This window comes from Eumetopias jubatus, unplaced genomic scaffold, assembly GCF_037043125.1.
Source record: "Eumetopias jubatus isolate StellerSeaLion01/CBP00866 unplaced genomic scaffold, mEumJub1_p1.0 scaffold_11, whole genome shotgun sequence".
NCBI classification, from domain to species: Eukaryota; Metazoa; Chordata; class Mammalia; order Carnivora; family Otariidae; genus Eumetopias; species Eumetopias jubatus.
In genome coordinates this window covers 76,737,914-76,756,676 of record NW_028274817.1, presented here as the reverse complement: position 1 = coordinate 76,756,676, position 18,763 = coordinate 76,737,914, and the positions used below count along the sequence as shown (strand labels likewise).

The window sequence follows — 18,763 nt, the reverse complement described above, 5'->3', positions numbered from 1 at the left end:
TTGTACATAGTATATATAATAACGTAAATACTACTAATAGTAATCAAGCTGTCTTGTCATTGAGATTGAGGAACTTCTGCGGGGAATTAGTAATCCTGTAGTTTTTCTAGAATAAATCCCAAATGGAATCATATAATTTAACAAATAACACATGATGAACATCACCAAATATTGGTTGGTTTAATAATTACTATTTCCTGCTGTCTCATTCACTCTCTTTGGACACTGTTCTCTCTCTTTTTTTTAAAGATTTTATTTATTTATTTGACAGAGAGAGACACAGTGAGAGAGGGAACACAAGCAGGGGGAGCGGGAGAGGGAGAAGCAGGCTTCCCGCGGAGCAGGGAGCCCGATGCGGGGCTTGATCCCAGGACCCTGGGACCATGACCTGAGCTGAAGGCAGCCGCTTAACGACTGAGCCACCCAGGCACCCTTGTCCTCTCTTATAATTCATTCAAGGCTGGCTGATTAGCAGTGTTGGCCAAAAGATGGAGCTAGCGTTTCCTTTTGAATATCCTGCCACAGACTCATTTGTTTAGCAAACATTGTTTGAGCATCCATTCTGCCATGCATCATACGAGGGTTAGAGAAACGTGAAAAATTGCAAATTAATATTAACAAGTATAAACCAAACTGACCAAAAATCTCATATCCCTAGGAAATTAAATACTCTTTTCTCTGTGAGGCCTTCTCTGATTCTCCCAGGTGAATTTAGTCACTCTTTCCTAAGAACACCCAAAACAACCTGTTCAACTTATAAAGTCACATCCTTCTCAATGTATTAGTCTTTTGGTGAGCTTACCTGTCTCCCACACTTGACTTCTTTCGGAGCTCCTTTAGGTCAGTTTTTCTTTCATAGTAGTCAGGATGTGACTAGTACAATTTGGCTTTGGAGGATTTTTGTTGAGGTTTTTTGGTTTGGGTTGTCTTTTGTTTTGTTTTGTTTTGTTTTCCATGACCTGGTTGATGCATTCAGTCAGTCCCCTAATAAATCTTTACTGATACCTACTCTATGCCATGTACTATGCTAGATAGTTTATAATAAATATGAATAAGAAACAAGACAATAGACAGGGCCAAACAGACAAGGTCCTAGATCTCATGGGAACTCACGTGGCCACTTGAAAGGAATATGTTTTCTTTGTACAAAATCAGTCAAGCATTTGAATGTTATTTGTTGTATTGTTCAAATCTTCTGTGATTTTAAATGTGTTTTAGGCATATTTTACATGTCAAAGCTTAATGGTAGTATGCTTAAAAGTCTCCCACTATAATTGCATTTCTGTTCATTTTCTTCTATTTTTGCTTCACATTTTGCCAACAAAATAAGATGGAAAGATTAAAAATAAAAGAATGGGAAAAATTAAATCAAGGAAATATAAATCAAAGAAAGAAAATAAATAAAATAGTCCCCAAGGCAAAAAAACATTGAGGACAAAGGAGAATATTTTATATTGATAGAAGATATAAGCTCTGAATTGTGCACTATATAATATAGCATCAAAAAGTATAAAATAGGGGCGCCTGGGTGGCTCAGTTGGTTAAGCATCTGCCTCCGGCTTAGGTCATGATCCCAGGGTCCTGGGATCGAGCCCTGCGTTGGGCTCCTGCTCAGCATGGAGCCTGCTTCTCCCTCTCCCTCTGCTCCTCCTCCACCTTGTGCTCTCTCTCTCATAAATGAATAAAATCTTTTTTAAAAAGTATAAAATAGATTATAAGGTATGAATAAATTTTCCAAGGGAGAATGTGTGGACAGGGAAGAGGGTGGAAATTGTTCTTTCTGTGTGGCCCAGGAACATACCTCCTGGAAAGCCCAGTCATTTAGAACTTAGTTTGTAAAGAAGCAACAGGGCTTGTCGGCATGTCCTGCAGTCCCCAAAACACCCTGGAGTTCAGGGAAATGACAGTCGAGCTTGAAAAAAGAGTAATGGCAGTAGCGCTGTCTGTGCCTTTGTGATCGTTCTGGGTAAGGAAAAAGCAGGTTAGAAATTCAAAGCCAGGCTGCCTGGCTGCAGAGCCCAGGCTCTTTCCAGGGCACCATACTGCCTCCTAGTAGTAGTGATGGGATCGGAGTCCCCAGGAATTCATTCCATGTGCCCCTCAGAAGAGACCAGCCCTTGCTTTAAATGCCAGCTTTCTGAAGTCTCACACAGCTCCAATAAATATGAATCATCATTGTCTTGTGGGTCTTCAGGAAGCCACAGACAAAGACATAGATGTATATTTTCATCTTTCTCTTCCTCTTTCTGCATTCTTGGTGCCTAGAATATTAAAACATATTCAGTTCAGGGCGCCTGGGTGGCTCAGTCGTTAAGCGGCTGCCTTCGGCTCAGGTCATGATCCCGGAGTCCCACATCAGGTTCCCTGCTCAGCAGGAAGCCTGCTTCTCCCTCTCCCACTCCCCCTGGCTGTGTTCCTGCTCTTGCTGTCTCTGTCTCTGTCATATAAATAAATAAAATCTTTAAAAAAAAAACAAAAACATATTCAGTTCATGAAATTCAGGTCAAATACTCATCAGTGAGCACTGGGTGTTATACGCAACTAACGAATCGCTGAACGCTACATCAGAAACTAATGATGTACTATATATTGGCTAACTGAATATAATAATAATTTTTAAAAAGAATACTTATTTTAGTTGGTGAATATCCTGTCTTGGGGAATGGCCCCATCATCTGGCCATCTACTCAAGCCAGAATTCTAGGAATCTTAGACTCTTCTTTTTTCTTTACCCTCTCCTAACATGCATGACCAAATCCTATGGATTTATCTCCTTTCCTCAATAGCTCTTGTCTTTGTACCCTGGTCCTCTCCATCCCCTGATCCAGTGCCTTTGTTCATACCTCTTCAGCCACAGGTTGCTACAGTTGCCTCCCAACTGTTATCCATGCCTCTTGTCTCTTATCCTGTGAGCCAGTCGCTATCACTGTCCTGCTGATAATCCTTAAGTGTCTTCTTATATTTTCAGAACCAAGGTTCAAATTCCTTAATCCTATTTTTTGAGACACTTCATGATCTGGCCTTTTTCTCCCTGTTCTATTGAGAAAAAAATTGATACACATCACAGTATAAGTTCTAGGAGTACAGCATGGTGGTTTCATTTACATATATTGTGAAATAATTACCACAATAGGATTAGTTAACATCCATCATCTCATATAGATACAAAGAAAAAGAAAAAAATTTCTCCTCGTGATGAGAGTTCGTAGTAGGAGCTACTCTCTTAACAACCACACAGCAGTGTTAGCTATAGTCATCGTGTACGTTATCTCTAGTACTCATTTATCTTATAAGTGGAAGTTTTCCCCCAACCTCCCCTTCCCCCAATCCCCCCCCCACACCTTTGGTAACCACAACTCTGATCTCTTTTTCTATGAGTTCAATTTTTTTTTAAGATTTTATTTATTTATTTGACAGAGAGAGACACAGCGAGAGAGGGAACACAAGTAGGGGGAGCGGGAGAGGGAGAAGCAGGCTTCCTGTGGAGCAGGGAGCCCGATGCGGGGCTCGATCCCAGGACCCTGGGATCATGACCTGAGCCAGAGGCAGACACTTAACGATGGAACCACCCAGGCGCCCCTATGAGTTCAGTTTTTTTAAGATTCCACATAGAAGTGAAATCATACAATATTTGTCTTTCTCTGTCTGACTTACTTCACTTAGCATAATGCCTTCAAGCGTCCTCCATATTGTTGCTAATGGTAGGATTTCCTCATTTTTTATGGTTGAATAATATTCTGTTGTATTTGCATATATTACCACAACTGCTTTATCCACTCATCCATCAATGGTCACTTAGGTAGTTTCCATGTCTTGGTTATTGTAAATAATGCTGCAGTGAACATGGGGTTGCAGATATCTTTTTGTGTTAGTGTTTTCATATCCTCTGGCTATATTCCCAGAAATAGGATTGCTCAATCATATGGTAGTTCTATTCTTAATTTTTTGAGGAACCTCCATACTGGTTTCCATAGTCTGGCCTACTTTCTAATCCTGCCTTCTGTCACTGCAAACCTGCTTAGCTCCAGCATTATGGAACCTGCTATATCATACTGGACTCCACAACCCTGTGCCTTCATGTGTACTGTTCTCTCAACCTAGAACATCCTTTCCCCACCTTTTGTTTCGCTAATTTCTACAGGCCCTTTGAAACCCAGCTCCTGCTGACTTTTTTCAGCATGACCTCTCTCACTTTTCCAGCCTTGCCCTCTTCTGTGCTCATGTAGCACCCTGGGCATTCTTCTATCTTGGTATTTACCACACTCTCCCATCATTGTTGATACACTTGCCTATCTCCTCTACCACCCAGATTGTAAGCAACCAAAGGCAGAGACTCTTTTACTTTATTCTGTTGGAATTGCCAAAACCTTGTCTAGAGTCCGGTCCATGATAGGTTCTTAGCTTCGTAAATGTTTGTGAAATGAATAAATGAGCTTTTGTGGCTCAATAACGATGCTTTTATTTTCTAGGTACATGGTTCAGTGGCCCGGTGGCCGAATCCTGCATCGCCATGAGCTCGACACTTTCCTTGCCCAGGCAGTATCTAGCCAGCTTTATGAACCAGATCAACTTCAAGAACTCAAGGTGATTTGATCTTCCTCACTTAAATTCTTTCTTTTCTGAGCTCATAGCTTTCCTTTTGGTCTTTTCCCCTGTCCCACCCCCCCCCCCCCCGGAGCTGGGAAGAAGAATAAGTTCTGCAGGTAAATGTTTGATTCACTTTAGCCAAACATGTATGTTTGTTAATAAAACCAAGAGGTGCCTCTACCGCTGCTCCCATACGGATGGGTTAGAATGGACAGGAAAAATGGATATTATACAGTACAAGTATAGGCCACAGTCATGGCCACAAACCATGGTCAGGGTTTCTGACTCTTGCAAGATACTCTACAGGGGATTTTTCCTGGTGTCTTCTGTTTGTTTCTGAGTAAATGTCCACCCTCCCTTTATAATACTATGTATTGGGTGTTAGAGGGAAGTCTAGAAGAACATAAGGCAGAAAGTAAATCCACCATATAATTGAAAGCATTAGAACATATTAGGTTAGAGGGCAGGCTCTGAAGCCAGGCTTCCTTGGGTTTGAATCTTGGCTTCCTTACTTCCTAGCTGTGTAATTTGGGGCAGGTTGCTTAACCTCTCTAGCTTCAGTTTCCTTACTTGTAGGGTTATGAGGATATTAAATAAAATAACCCATGCAAAACACTTATTAGAACAGTCTCGCATATTTTTAGTATCCAGTAATACTAGTTATTAGACCAGCTATTAGTGCAGGCCACCCCTCTCCTGACTTCAGTAGCCATGGTCTTTTGAGGCCCTAGGATGAACTTGGAAAAGATGTGGTCCAGTAGGACTTAAAAATCTTAATTTGAGTGAGGTTAACTAAGGGAAAGACAAAAACAGTCTAAGGAAAACAATGTTGGTTCCTTTTTACAGTAAGCGTAATATTGCTTGGCACTAAAGCAGTTACTGAGGCCAGATCACATGTAGGAGGGGACCTACAAGTACTTCCCCTTTTCCCATTGAAGGCATCTAACATGCTCACTTGCGATAACAAATATAAACATTTTGATGTTTTCTTTATCTTTTGCCATGCATTTTCTACATAGTTGAGGTATTGTTGATGTAATCACATATTGTATTTTTAAACAACATAGCACATATTTTCTGTGTGTTAAAAAAGTGTAATAAATTTATTACATGTATGTATCATTTAATTATTATCACATTGGCCATTTGGTTTCCAGTTTTCCCCAACTATATGTAACGTTATCATTAAGGTCTTTATGCAGAGAGCTTTATTCTCAGCTCTACTTCCTTAGAATAGATTCCTAAAAATAGAATTTCTGAGTCAACAAATGTGAACATTTTCAGGGCTACTGACATACTGCTTAAGTGTAACATAACATTCCTCATCAGCTTTGGGTGTTCTTTTTTGTCTTTAATTTTTAAATTATTTTCTAATTTGACAGGGAAAAAAAAAATGGTATCTCAAGATGGTGTCTTTTTAAAGTTTTAAAGCTGATGTCTTTTTTGGGGGGCGTGGGGGGTAATGAGTATCTTTCAAACTGTCTCCTGGAACGACATGGATAGAAGCTACTTGTGCACTCAAATGTCTGTAATTAAAAGGCAGCATGTTCAGATTTAACTAGAATAATCAACACAACGGGGATAAGAGTAAATGTAACCAATAACAGTAAGTTTTTAATAGTAGTTTTTCTTCTGTGGTGGTTTCAGATTGAGAAACTGGATGCCCGAGGGATCCAGCTTGCTGCCCTCTTCATGAGTGGGGTTGACACAGCTCTGTTTGCTAATGATGCCTGTGGCCAACCAGTCCCGTGGGAGCACTGCTGCCCCTGGATTTACTTCGATGGCAAGCTGTTCCAGAGCAAGTTAATTAAAGCAGGCCGAGAGCGAGTATCCCTGCTTGAGCTCTGCGATGGCCAGGTACCAGCAAGTTGGGCGGCTGCTGAGGGCCATCTCTGATCTGCTGTGGGGATGAATGGGCAGAGGGTGGAAAGGAGCAGAGACATTGGAGAGGGAGGGAGGAGAAGTGGGAGAATGTGTCTGCCATTAACCTAACTTGGTCAAGGATCAGCCCAAAGGCCCAGAGTCTGATATGTACATGCTATAAAATCATATGTTGGAAAATATTTTTTTATGAACTTCAAATTTTCATATTGTTTTCTTACTCTGAGTATTTCTTTCCCATGGAATACTCAGATATACTGCCTTTCCTGCAGTTCTTAGAATTTCATTTCCCTTATTTGTAAAAAAAACTGCAAGTTACTTTTGCAAGTGATGATATCTTTCATAAAGGAACTATGTTTGGAACTAGAAGAGGGTGGTAAAGTAGATGACAGAGTAGAAGCAGGGGATTTTTTACATTGAAGCCTTAGGAAAGATGAGGAAAGGCACCCTTACTTGCTCCTTTATCCATTTGGGGGGAATGCGCTGAGGGACTAGAACAAGGATTGGCAAACTACCTCAAAATTCAAAACTTGGAATTTTTATTCCAATAAGGTTTTATTGGAACACAGCCACATTCATTCATTTATATATTGTCTATAACTGCTTTCCCCCCACAACAGCAGAGTTGTATAGTTGTGACAGAGACAATATGGCCCTTTTCAGAACTGGTTTGTTGACCTCTGGCCTAGAGGCCTGGACTTATCCTGGACAGAGGTCACGGTCTCTGATCCTGGGTATGGAGGAAAAGGTTAAAAAGGTTGGCGTATGTCAGGTTTTATTCTTTCATCTAATTCTGTTATTTCCCCCTTAAAAAACAACCTAGCCTGTTTCTGGTCGTGTGATAGACCATCAGTAAATACTTAGGGTTATATTTGTCTTCCTTGACCTAGTCAGTGTGCCTCACAAGCCCTCGGTCAGAGCTAATATGATAGTTTGGTGTCATGCAAACAGTGCCAGGCAGGTTTTCCTGGGTATGGCTCCTTGAGCCATTGAACTCCAGACCTCAGTTCTCTTAATGGCAATAGATTTGTGAAACTATACCTAGAGTGCCCAATACTGTGCCTGAAACATAGAAGTTAAAAAATGGCAACTGTTGGGGCATCTGGGTGATGTAGTCGGTTAAGCGTCCAACTCTTCGTTTTGGTTCAGGATCGTAACATCGAGCCCCGTGCCGGGCTCCGCACTCTGTGGAGTAGGCTTGGGTTTCTCTCTCCATCTCCCTCTGCCCCTCTCCCCATCTCTCTCTAAAATAAATAAATAAATCTTTTTAAAAAATGGCAGTTGCTGTTATTAATTCTGTTCTTCCTTTGAAGGCTGACCTGGCAACCAAAGTGGAAAAGATGAGACAGAGTATCCTTGAAGGAGTCAACATGAACCATCCACCACCTTCGGCTCTACTTCCATCACCTACTTTTGTGCCTCCCATGGTGCCCTCTCTCTACCCTGTTTCACTTTATTCCCGAGCCATGGGCTCAATGCCACCTCCCCCTCAAGGACGGAGCCGGGGATTTGCTGGTCAGTACCTAAGAATGACGTATTTGTCATCCTCAGTCTGTTTTGTAATAATGCATCCAGTAATTATTGCCAGATACAGAATCAACAGTTTCATATATATATTATCTAATTTACCTTATGGGCTGTGTGGTGGTAGTTTGAAGAGGAGTTTATTGACAGGGATGGGTGTAGCCTAGGAAAGAAAGTCCACTGACTTCCCAGACCATGCTCCATAGAGGTGGTTGGTCCCTGAGGATTTGACTCTCACCAACCAAACTCACAAAGTAATTGATTTAGAAACCAGGAGCTACTTTATTACTTTTGAGAACTATATCTCAAGTGAACTGGATCATCATAGTTGCTGGTTAGCTCACTCATTCCCCATAGGCAGATGTACATAGGAGCTTCCAGAAAGACCAAATGGGAGGTAAGAGTAAATGACCAGTGTCAACAGACAACCATACCTGATGTACCCATTTTTGCTCTGGTGGTAGGCCTGACACATTTCCAGAAGCATGGAGAGAAATAAGTCACAGTTTGTACCCGCCAGGGGATTGCAGTTTAGTGGGGAAAACAAATACACACACATACACACAGGCATATATAAGTATAAATCATGGTGACACCTGAGCTGTGGCTTAATGACGAATAGACAGTCATGCTTAGGTAGCTCAGATACTGATCCTAATAATTCAAACAACCTTGGCAAAACAGGATATTTTAATAGGGACATTTTGACATGAAATCAAGGTTCTGTGATCAGGTGGGAGTGTCATTGCTATGGTTGAAGATGTTTGTTGACTATTTTTTTTAAAAGATTTTATTTATTTATTTGACAGACAGTGAGAGAGGGAACACAAGCAGGGGGAGTGGGAGAGGGAGAAGCAGGCTTCCCAGCAAGCAGAGAGCCCGATGCGGGGCTTGGTCCCAGGACCCTGGGATCATGACCTGAGCCGAAGGCAGACGCTTAACGACTGAGCCACCCAGGCTCCCCTGTTTGTTGTCTATTGCTCATTTTAAAAAAATAAAGCTGGAAGTTGAAGTCTGTCTTAAATTTAGGATCAAGGCTCTACTTAGATGAGCAGTGTGAATGTCTGCTCTGTTCAGTCAGGTAATGATCAAGCCTTATAAACCAGGGAGCCAGCCATTCATTCATTCCATTCCTTGAAGCTGACTTTAGAGATCCTTGCTCTCATTCTTTGCATGTTGATTTTATTGTGTCTCAGAAGACAGCCTTAATTAAGGCTAAGTTCTCGGGAGGTCCTTGCCATTGTCCCAGCTCCCAGTGATGCCTGGTCTCCAGTTACTAGTGGTTCATGAAGAACCCCTTGCCTCCTGAAAGGCCACAACAAGATCCCCAAATGCAAGTCTTTCTAGCCTTCTTAGGACTAGCTAGTACCCTAGTTCCTTAGACTCCCACTGTCCTATGATTGAAGGGCTCTTTACTGGCAACCTGCTTACTGAGCGAAGGGTTATTAACGTTCGTTTTTTTTTTTCCATAAACTAAAATTAAAGGTTTACTAGAACTCTGTATTCTATGAAGGCTTCCCTTTGTGCCAGATTACAAAGCTCTGCTGTGCTGGTGAGCTCATACATATATACGGAGTTGGAATTTCCTATTTTAAGGAGATATGCTATCTTGTCTTAAATTGGTTCTGGTTTTCAACTGTTGCTGTTCTTGCTTATTAATTATAAATTACTTTGTTTAGTTTCATTATTTTCCATTTAGTTTGGTAGTTTGGCTGAGCCTCCATTGTGTAGTGATACATATTTGAATCAAAAGTGGTTTGGGCCCACTTTATATTAAGTAACCAGAATTTAAATAAAAACTTAAAAGGAAAAGAAAAGTGGTAACAATGCATCATGGAACACTACATCAAAAACTAATGATGTACTCTATGGTGACTAACATAACATAATAAAAAATAAAGAAAGAAAAAAAGATAAGTGGTTTTGGCCCAAATGAATAAACAAACAGAAAGCAGAATCAGACCCATAAATAGAGAACAAACTGATGGTTGCCACAGGGGAGGTGGGGGGTGGGGAGGCTGGGCAAAATGGGTGCAGGGGAGTGGGAGGTACAGGCCTCTGCTTATGGAATGGATAAGTCACAGGGATGAAAGGTACAGCATGGGGAATCCGGTCAGTGAATTGTGTAATAGTGCTTCATGCTGACAGATGGTAGCTGCACTTGTGAGCAGAGTGTAACTCTGTAGGTCTTGAATCGCTATGTTGTACACCTGAAACTAATGTAACATTGTGTGCCAACTAAACTTTAATAAAAAGAAAAAAGAAGGGAAAATAAAAGTGGCTTTGGCATATAATTTTCTAATAACTAGATTTTAGGACACTCCTTCTTTCAACAGATATTGAATGCCTACTATGTGCCAGGATCTGCAGCTGAAAAATGAGTCATCCACATCCAGCTTGCCAAAGTGGATGTGCTACAGATCTTCAACCCCCGTCCCTAAATATGCTTCCACTATGAACCTTTGTTGTTATCAGATTCTTTTTTTTAAGATTTTATTTATTTATTTGACAGAGAGAGACAGTGAGAGAGGGAACACAAGCAGGGGGAGTGGGAGAGGGAGAAGCAGGCTTCCCACCGAGCAGGGAGCCCGACTGGGGGCTCAATCCCAGGACCCTGGGATCATGACCTGAGCCGAAGGCAGACGCTTAACGACTGAGCCACCCAGGCGCCACAGAGGTTTTGTTTTTTGTTTTTTGTTTTTTAAGATTTTATTTATTTGACAGAGAAAGAGACAGCAAGAGAGGGAACACAAGCAGGGGGAGCAGCAGGCAGAGGGAGAAGCAGGCTCCCCACTGAGCCAGGAGCCTGATGCAGGGCTTGATCCCAGGACCCTGAGATCATGACTCCAGGACCCTGGGATCATGACCTGAGCCGAGGGCAGATGCTTAAGGACTGAGCCACCCAGGCACCACAGGTCTTTATATATAAATATATATATATACATATATATATATTTATATATATATAAACATATATATATATATAAAGACGATATATATATATAAACATATATATATATATATATAAAGACCCCCAGTGTTTTTATTTCTCTTTATCATAGAGAAATGGAAATAAGCAGAGTAGGGGGCGCTGTAGGATCTTTTTTTCCACCTCTTACCTACCTTGCACTTAGCATTCACTGCCCTTCTTCCTGTCTTTCCAGGTCTCCATCCAATCCCGCCCCAAGGAGGAAAACTGGAGATTGCCGGGATGGTTGTGGGCCAGTGGGCTGGCAGCAGGTCCTCCAGGGGCCGAGGCTCTTTTGGCATGCAAGTTGTTTCTGTCGGTGGGCCAGGAAAAGGGTATGTATTCCAATAGGTTGGTATGAGCTAATGTCAGTCAAGGTGCCATTGGGAAAATGCCCAACTATTGAATACTTCTATTAAGGTAAGAGGCATTAACTAACTTTCCATTTTTAAAGCCAGTTTTCAGTTTAGTTCAGCAAACATACACTCAGTTCCCTGCCTCAATGAAAAAGTTTTTGCCCTAGAGGAGGCTATGGGACACAGAACAATTTAGTATGATACAGAAATGAGAGAGAGAAAGGTTTACAGTAGTAACACAGAGGAGGGGCATCTTAAGAGGGTCAAACTTCCTAGAGGAGGTGAGTAGTTAACTAAGTGAAAATGTGGATGTGGACTCTATATGTTCCTCAGGATCACTTTTTCCCTCACTTTCTACAGGCATGGAAAAGAACAGACGGGTAGAGGATCCAAAGGACATAAAAAAGGAAACAAACAAGTAAGCCCTGTTTTGAGATTATCTAGCTTCTGTTTGATACCTCTTGTCTTTTCAGCTAACTTGTAAAAGATCAGATCAGGCATGGAGAACTGTTTTCCTAGCTTCTCCCAGCATTTGATTTCATTCTCTTGCTCTCTAGCTGTCACTAGTGAGGGTTAGCCTGCCCAGGATGTCCCCACAATGCTGCAGAGTGTCATCCTTTTCCCTGAGTGAGACCACAGGATAGAAACCAGGCACTGTGTCCTGAACACCCATACCTAGTATAGTATGTGCTACGTGCAGCCATAAAGGGCCAGAGTGAAGTTAACAGTGGGATTGTCTGCTGCTCAGGCTTTCTGAGGGACTACCAGAGATGCTCAGAAAATTGGCCTTTGCCCTTTGCTGAATATGAGAGGGAAGGAAGTGTTGCCATTTTGTTTATTCTTAATGGCTCAAAATGGTCTTAAACTTTCCTCTAATGTACACCTTGAATTAATAACACAGTTTGTGCTGGTCTTCATTAGACATTCCCTTCTTCCCAGATATGAAGAACCTAATCTTATAGTGAATCAGAATCTTGTACTGGACTCAGCCTGCTGGGCTCCTCATAGTATAGCAGCTACCATTTCTTTCTTTCTTCCTCTCTTTCTCTCTTCCTTTCCTCCATCCGTCCTTCCTTTCTTCCTTCCTTCCTATTTATTTAGAGAGTACACATGAGCAGGGGTGGGGGAGGGGCTGAGGGAGAGGCGAGGGAGAGAATCTTTTTTTTTATCTTTGATTTTTTATTGTTATGTTAATCACCATACATTACATCATTAGCTTTTGATGTAGTGTTCCATGATTCATTGTTTGCACATAACACCCAGTGCTCCATGCAGAACGCCCCCTCTCCAATACCCATCACCAGGCCAACCCATCCTCCCACCCCTCTCCCCTCTAGAACCCTCAGTTTGCTTTTCAGAGGGGAGAGAGAGAATCTTATGCAGGCTCCATGCCCAGCACAGAGCCCATCGCAGGGCTGGATCTCACGACCCTGAGATCATGACCTGAGCTGAAATCAAGAGTTGGACACTTAACCGACGGAGCCAACCAGGCGCCCCAGCAGCTGTTTCTTGAGTGCCCCCTTTCTACCAAGCCCTCTACTAGACATTTTACATGCAGTTTCTAATCCTCCCAAGGGTCACTGATGAGACCATACTGCAAAGCAACTTTGACATGTTCTCAGTCCCAAATTAGCTCTCCTGTGTATACAGGGACTGTATACAGTCCCTGTTGCATCCAGTTAATCCCCATTGTCTAATGTTTTCTCAAAGATACATATTTGCTTTAATGTTATTTTGAGGTAAAAATGGAACTAGAATGGTAAGTCCTCCACACCAGTCAGAGAGCAAGGAGAGCAAGGACTTTGGGATTTTTCCAAAGCTTCTCAACTTTTTCCAGAAGCTGTTCAGTAAGATACAAGGGATTATACCTAGAAGGAAAACTGGTCGCTCAGATAGGCTCCCATAAGGTAATACAGCCTTGATTAACTCACCATGATTCAGGGTCTGATCATTAGGTATATGGTCTGAAAAACCGGATTTTTTTTTTTTTTTTTTGGTACAATAAGAGTAGCTCTATCTCTCGGGTTGACTCACATTAAGATCACAGAAATAGCTATGTGGATATGGCTGAAAGAGTGGCCTTGGGGAGGAGAGAGGGAGTGAAAGATACTGAAAGATCTGTGAAAGATTTAGTGAAAGGTACGAATTCACAGTACTTTACCTCAATCAAGTACTTTCCACAGTAATTATTGTGATATATTATACACGTACTCTTTTCTGGTCACTCTTATAAATACTTGTGAGGTGTTTATTATTCCTCATTTTAAACAGGAGGAAACTGAGGCTCAGAAGGATGAAACATCTTGCCCAAAATTACCCATCAAGTCAATCTCTGTGTTGCCATTCCATCCTGAGCTGATTCCAAAGCCCTGTGCTGTCCTGATTCCACTGCAGTATAACAACTCTAATTGGCAGAGACAAGATTCAGACTTAGGTCTGGCTGACCCTAGTGCATACACTCTTAACCATTTCTACCAGAGCTTGCTTTCTTTAAGTGTAAGCTGCAAGGGAAACCATGGTATTGGAAGTTTGCTTGGGGACTTGGAATCAAAACAATTAGCTAGCATTTATTTTCTTAACAGTGTGCCACGCACAACATGTTCTAAGTGCTTTACATGGAGTGTCTCATTGAATCCTTATAGGAATTTAAAAAAAAATAGTATTATTATATTTTACAGATGAAGAAACTAAGGGAAAAGAAGGGATGGTAGATGATCTTAAGTTTCTCTTTGCTAAGATTACTGGGGATACTGTTATCTACTCCAGAGGTAGCCTGGCCAAGGAGATTCTCATGTTGACTTTGTTTTTAACTAAGGCATCGTTTCTGGGCACAGCTGCGGCTGATTGCCTTGATGACTCTCCTTTTTCTGTTCAGTCACCCTTTCTTCAGAGTATGAGATCATTGTTCCAGCTTATTAAATCTGCTTACATTATAGTCCTGCGTTCCTTATTTTTCTAAAGTCTGTTTATTTTTTTTTTTTAGTAATCTCTGCACCCAACATGGGGCTCAGACTCACAACCCTGAAATCAAGAGTCACATGTTCTTCCGACTGAGCCAGCTGGGTGACCCTATAGTCCTGTCCTCTTGAGATTATTCCTAGGCCACTGGAGTATTGTGTATTTTCAGATTCTTAAGTCACTTATTGGTAATGTTTTGATTTCTTTGTCGACTCCCTCAGGTAGCTAATTCCATCCATTGTGCGGATTTTTACTAGTTGCATCTTTTTTCCAGGTTCTTGAGCAACACTTTATAGTAGTGCCTATGTAGTACAGGTTTTGGAGCCAAATGATCTAGCTTTGAATGTGGCTCTGCCACTTCCTGGGTCTGTGACCTTACACAAGTTACTTAACTTCCCTGTGCCCTAGTATCCTTGTCTGTAAAATGGAGAAATTGGCATCTACCTCACAGAGTTATTATGAATGTTAAATGATATAAAGTGTTTATCACAGAGCCCGTAACATGGGAAGTACTCAATAAAAATTATTATTTATAATTGACCACAGGTTCAACAGGTATTAGATTTCTGTTACACTGAATTGAATTTAAAATAAATAAATAAATAGATAGATAAATAAGATTTCCATTATGTGTTGTATCTTAGTGGAAAGAATGAGGTCTTTGGAGTCAAATAGACTTGGATGTAAGTCTAGGCATGCCAGTGGCCTTGGGCAAATCATTTTACTTTTTTCTGAGCCTCATTTGTCTTATTCATAAAATGGACAACAGAGTACCTGGCATGCCCAACCACTTAGCAATCGGAAGCTGCTATTTTCCTAATAACATTCATGGAGAGACAGCCCTGCACTGCAAGGTAATGCAGGTCATGTCATTAGCATTTCAATAGCAGTCATGTCCCTGGAATTAACAGAAAAACAGGTGACTGTTTTTAGTTATGAAAGATTCTGTGGAATAGTGCACAGAGATCTTCTGATTTTCCTTTCCTTTCATTTACATGTCCAGTTATCAGCATTGGACAGTATTGTGCAGCGGTTAAAGAGAATAGACTTTAGAGACTGACCCACCTGGCATGGAATCCTGACCCCACTACTTTCTATCTGAGTGTTCTTGAGTGAGTTACTTTAACCTTTCTGAGCCTCAGCTTCCTCATTTTGTAAATGGGGCACCATGTCTACCATTCAGGGTTCCTACTAGTATTAGAAAAATACATTGTAAAGCTTTATAAATGATAGCTATGTCATTATTATGTGGTTGTCATGGTCACTGAGTTTTGGTCAAATCCGTCTGTTGTCACCCTAAGTTCTCAGGACAGTCATCAGAGTGTACTACTAGATGGTAACAAGCTTTGGGCTTTCTGCTGTGTTTGAAGAACTGAAGCAGCTTCTGGAGGCTAGCTTAGGAACATGTTTGGGTAATTACCATTTCCACTGACTCTCTCCATCTTTGACAGGGCACTTCTGATGGAGTTTCTAAGTCCCTGGAGCCTCATCAGGGTCGGTCCCATTCCCAGGTAAATGGAAACAATGGCACATTGATCAAAGAAGAGAAGAGTGATCATCATCTTCCAGCTCCATCCCAGTGTGCCTTACCCAGAGACAGCAGCATGTGTAATAATGGTAACCGCTACTTCCCTGCGAAGAATGGGGAGAAGAGCCGCTTACGAGAGCAAAAGCTAGGAACTGTGGCACAGCAGAAGGAGGGGTAACAAGCAGAAGATGGCTTCAGCAGATCAGGAAGAGAGGAAAACCTATACTTTTCTGATTGTAGGCCCAAGTTAGAGGAGGACATAAATGCTTACCCTAGACTTATCCAGCATTTTATTGGGATGTCCTGTTGTATTCATCTTTTCCCATTCCCTGTCTTCCTCTGGACCTCCAGACTTAGTGGTCTGCTTCTGGGGAAGCTCTGGCAGAGATGAATGGCAGCAGGACTAGCTCTTATTCTCAAATTGAATACGAAGTGCCAATATTCTCTTTGCCTCCCCTGGGAGCGTAGTAAGGCAGTGTCTGTCAGAAATCTGGTGTCATCATGTAAGGCCCTATAGAAAAGTTCCAGCTTTGGTTTTCTGAGTCTTCATCACGTTGCTCATTTACAAAACCCATGGATGGTAGGGTAGGGACTGCCGTCTATGGCCTCCTAACTTGCTTTTTCCTCTATGAAGTAGTGGGACCTTGGTATATAATCCGTACCTTCCTCTCACTCTTTCTCCCCATTCACCCCACCCAGGATTTTGTACCACCACCTCTAACTCTGGCCTGACAATCAGATAGGTAAATGTTTTCAGGGAAGTGAAATAGTATTGGTTATTTTATTTTTATTTGTTATTTTATTTTATACACTTTAGAAAAAAACAAAAACAAAAACTACCAATGGCCTTTGTACTGGGGGATTCTAGTGAGTCGGAAAAGTACTGGGCAGATTTTTCCTGCCTCTGAACTAATGCATTGTTTGTAAAATAGAAGATGTGGCGCAGTTCACCCACTCCCTGCTGCCCACACCCTGAAAGGGTGGGAATCGATGTATTAAAACTGAGTCGAAAGGGAACTGAAAAGACAGTGCATGCGTGTGTGTGTGTGTGTGTGTGTGTGTGTGTGTGTGTGTGGGTGTGTGGGGGGGTGGATGTATATATGAATGTGTGTATCTATATGCATACACATACCCTTTATATAAAGAGACAGATCTATTTATCTATACATATTTTATATATATAAATATATGTGTGTGTGCGTGTGTGCGTGCATGCACACATACATACATACATGGTGATGTCCCAGAGGACTTACTGAATTTCCCAGAAATGCTTCCACTGCTATGGAGTGGTGGGTTTCAAAAGACCACACTTTAAAATCCTTACTGAGTCACAGCCCATCAGTTATGTGAAGATGGGCTTCTCTAAAGCAGACAAAAAGTACTTTCCAGAGATTGCCTGTTCAGAACAACAAACAGTTGGGTTGTCACAAGTTTAATCTTGAACAGAGCCCTCACATCCCATAGAGTGAACACAGGGAGGTTGGAATGGCGTGGGGAAGATTCGGGCATTTCCTTCTGGGGGAACAGCCTCGTTCAGAGAGAGAAAGGGGATGAGAGGTGATTACCAGGGCTTGCAGCCAATTTGGAGGAAATCTCATCTGGAACTCCTGGGTCAAACTGGCCTCAGGCTAGAATTGATTGCCATGAATCCCTGAAGGAGAGAGGACTAGCATTGGAAAGATGGGGTAGGGAAGTGTGAGGAAATCGACAATTTGATTTTACATGCCTAGATTGTTTTATTTGTTCATTGACATTTTGACTACTGGATCTTTTCATTTGCTTTGCAAGGAGGACTTCAGAGGACTCTGGCCCAGGCCTTTAGGGGCATTCTGGAAAGGCTCCCAGCCCCTGAGGAGGCCAGAATCTGTCCAGGACAAAAAAAGCTGTTCTTCCTTGCCGGAGATACTCTTGAGACAACCTTGCATTTCCAGTTTCCCTCCTCAGCAGCTTCGGTATGAGGGATGGGAACATGGCTTACAACAGATTAGCATTGTGTCTTCATTCAGGAACTGAGGCTTCCAGCCTTACACATCTCCTTTTGGGCTCTGTGATATTCTTGCCCAAGAAGTACCATTTCTACAGGAATTCAACTGACTAGACTTCTAGCAGGGTTTCTCTCTCTTTTTGAAAAACCCCATGCACCTTAACCCACAGTAGGTCCTTGGTGATTTTTTTTCCCAGACAACCAGAAGGCTGTTTGCTCACTGCCCACTTACAATGAGTGCATCATGAGAGATTGGAAACAGTCTCAGACTGTTTAATCCTAGTCTGGCCCAGTTTAAAAGAACCCACAACTTGTAGGGGGAGGGAGCCCTAGAATGCCTCTCTCCCTGCCCAGACACTTCTTACATAAACCAAAGCAAGATGACGAGAGTGCACACCTAGCAAGATATAACCAGGAACAAAGTGTACAGAGACCTCCTCTTTGGAATTTGCTCCCTTAATTTGGTCCCCTCTCTTCTAGTGGAAGAGAGGCTGCCCAGCCTTTCACCAAAATCTTGAAGGTTAGGATTTCTATGTCCAGCAAGAGAGGGATTTGGTAATGCACTTAGGTGGCTTGGAAATTTCTTTCTGGAGCCACAGAGGGAGGAATCCTTCGAAGCTCTAAAAATGACCACAATTACTGAGCTGAGTTAAATTAAGTATGTAGACACCATTTTCTATGGAAAGGTATTTTCTTCAGTTAACTGTTTCTGTGCATCTTGAATCTATCTGACACAATCAAATGACAGTATTGTTAACTCTCACAGCCTTAAGAAAATTTATTTTATAGGCATTCACTGTGAGAAGTAAAATTGCTGCTTTGACAGGGATGATTCCAGTTTGCCAAAAGGCTTGCTTTTCTCCCTTCCACACACCTCTGCTTTCTCCTAGCCTGGCTCGGGTGAAATAAGTGGCTCACTTCCAACCTTGATTTTTATTTGGATTCAGCATTTTGGGTTTGGAAGGTTATAAGAA

General features: G+C 41.8%; 1 protein-coding gene across 3 annotated transcripts in view; it reads left to right on the top strand.

The window, feature by feature from the left end:
- Nucleotides 1-16,859, top strand: part of FAM120C (family with sequence similarity 120 member C) — a 100,516-nt gene extending 83,657 nt beyond the window's left edge. Inside the window, exons 11-16 of one of the 3 annotated variants that reach the window (XM_028092873.2) lie at nt 4,470-4,584; nt 6,235-6,444; nt 7,782-7,983; nt 11,157-11,295; nt 11,677-11,734; nt 15,726-16,859. In XM_028092873.2, the coding sequence (XP_027948674.1) occupies nt 4,470-4,584; nt 6,235-6,444; nt 7,782-7,983; nt 11,157-11,295; nt 11,677-11,734; nt 15,726-15,980 (979 nt within the window). In that variant the 3' untranslated portion in view covers nt 15,981-16,859. The remainder of the gene's footprint in view (nt 1-4,469; nt 4,585-6,234; nt 6,445-7,781; nt 7,984-11,156; nt 11,296-11,676; nt 11,735-15,725) is intronic. The other 2 variants (XM_028092874.2, XM_028092876.2) reach the window with 2 other exon arrangements.
- The last annotated feature ends 1,904 nt before the right edge of the window (nt 16,860-18,763 follow it).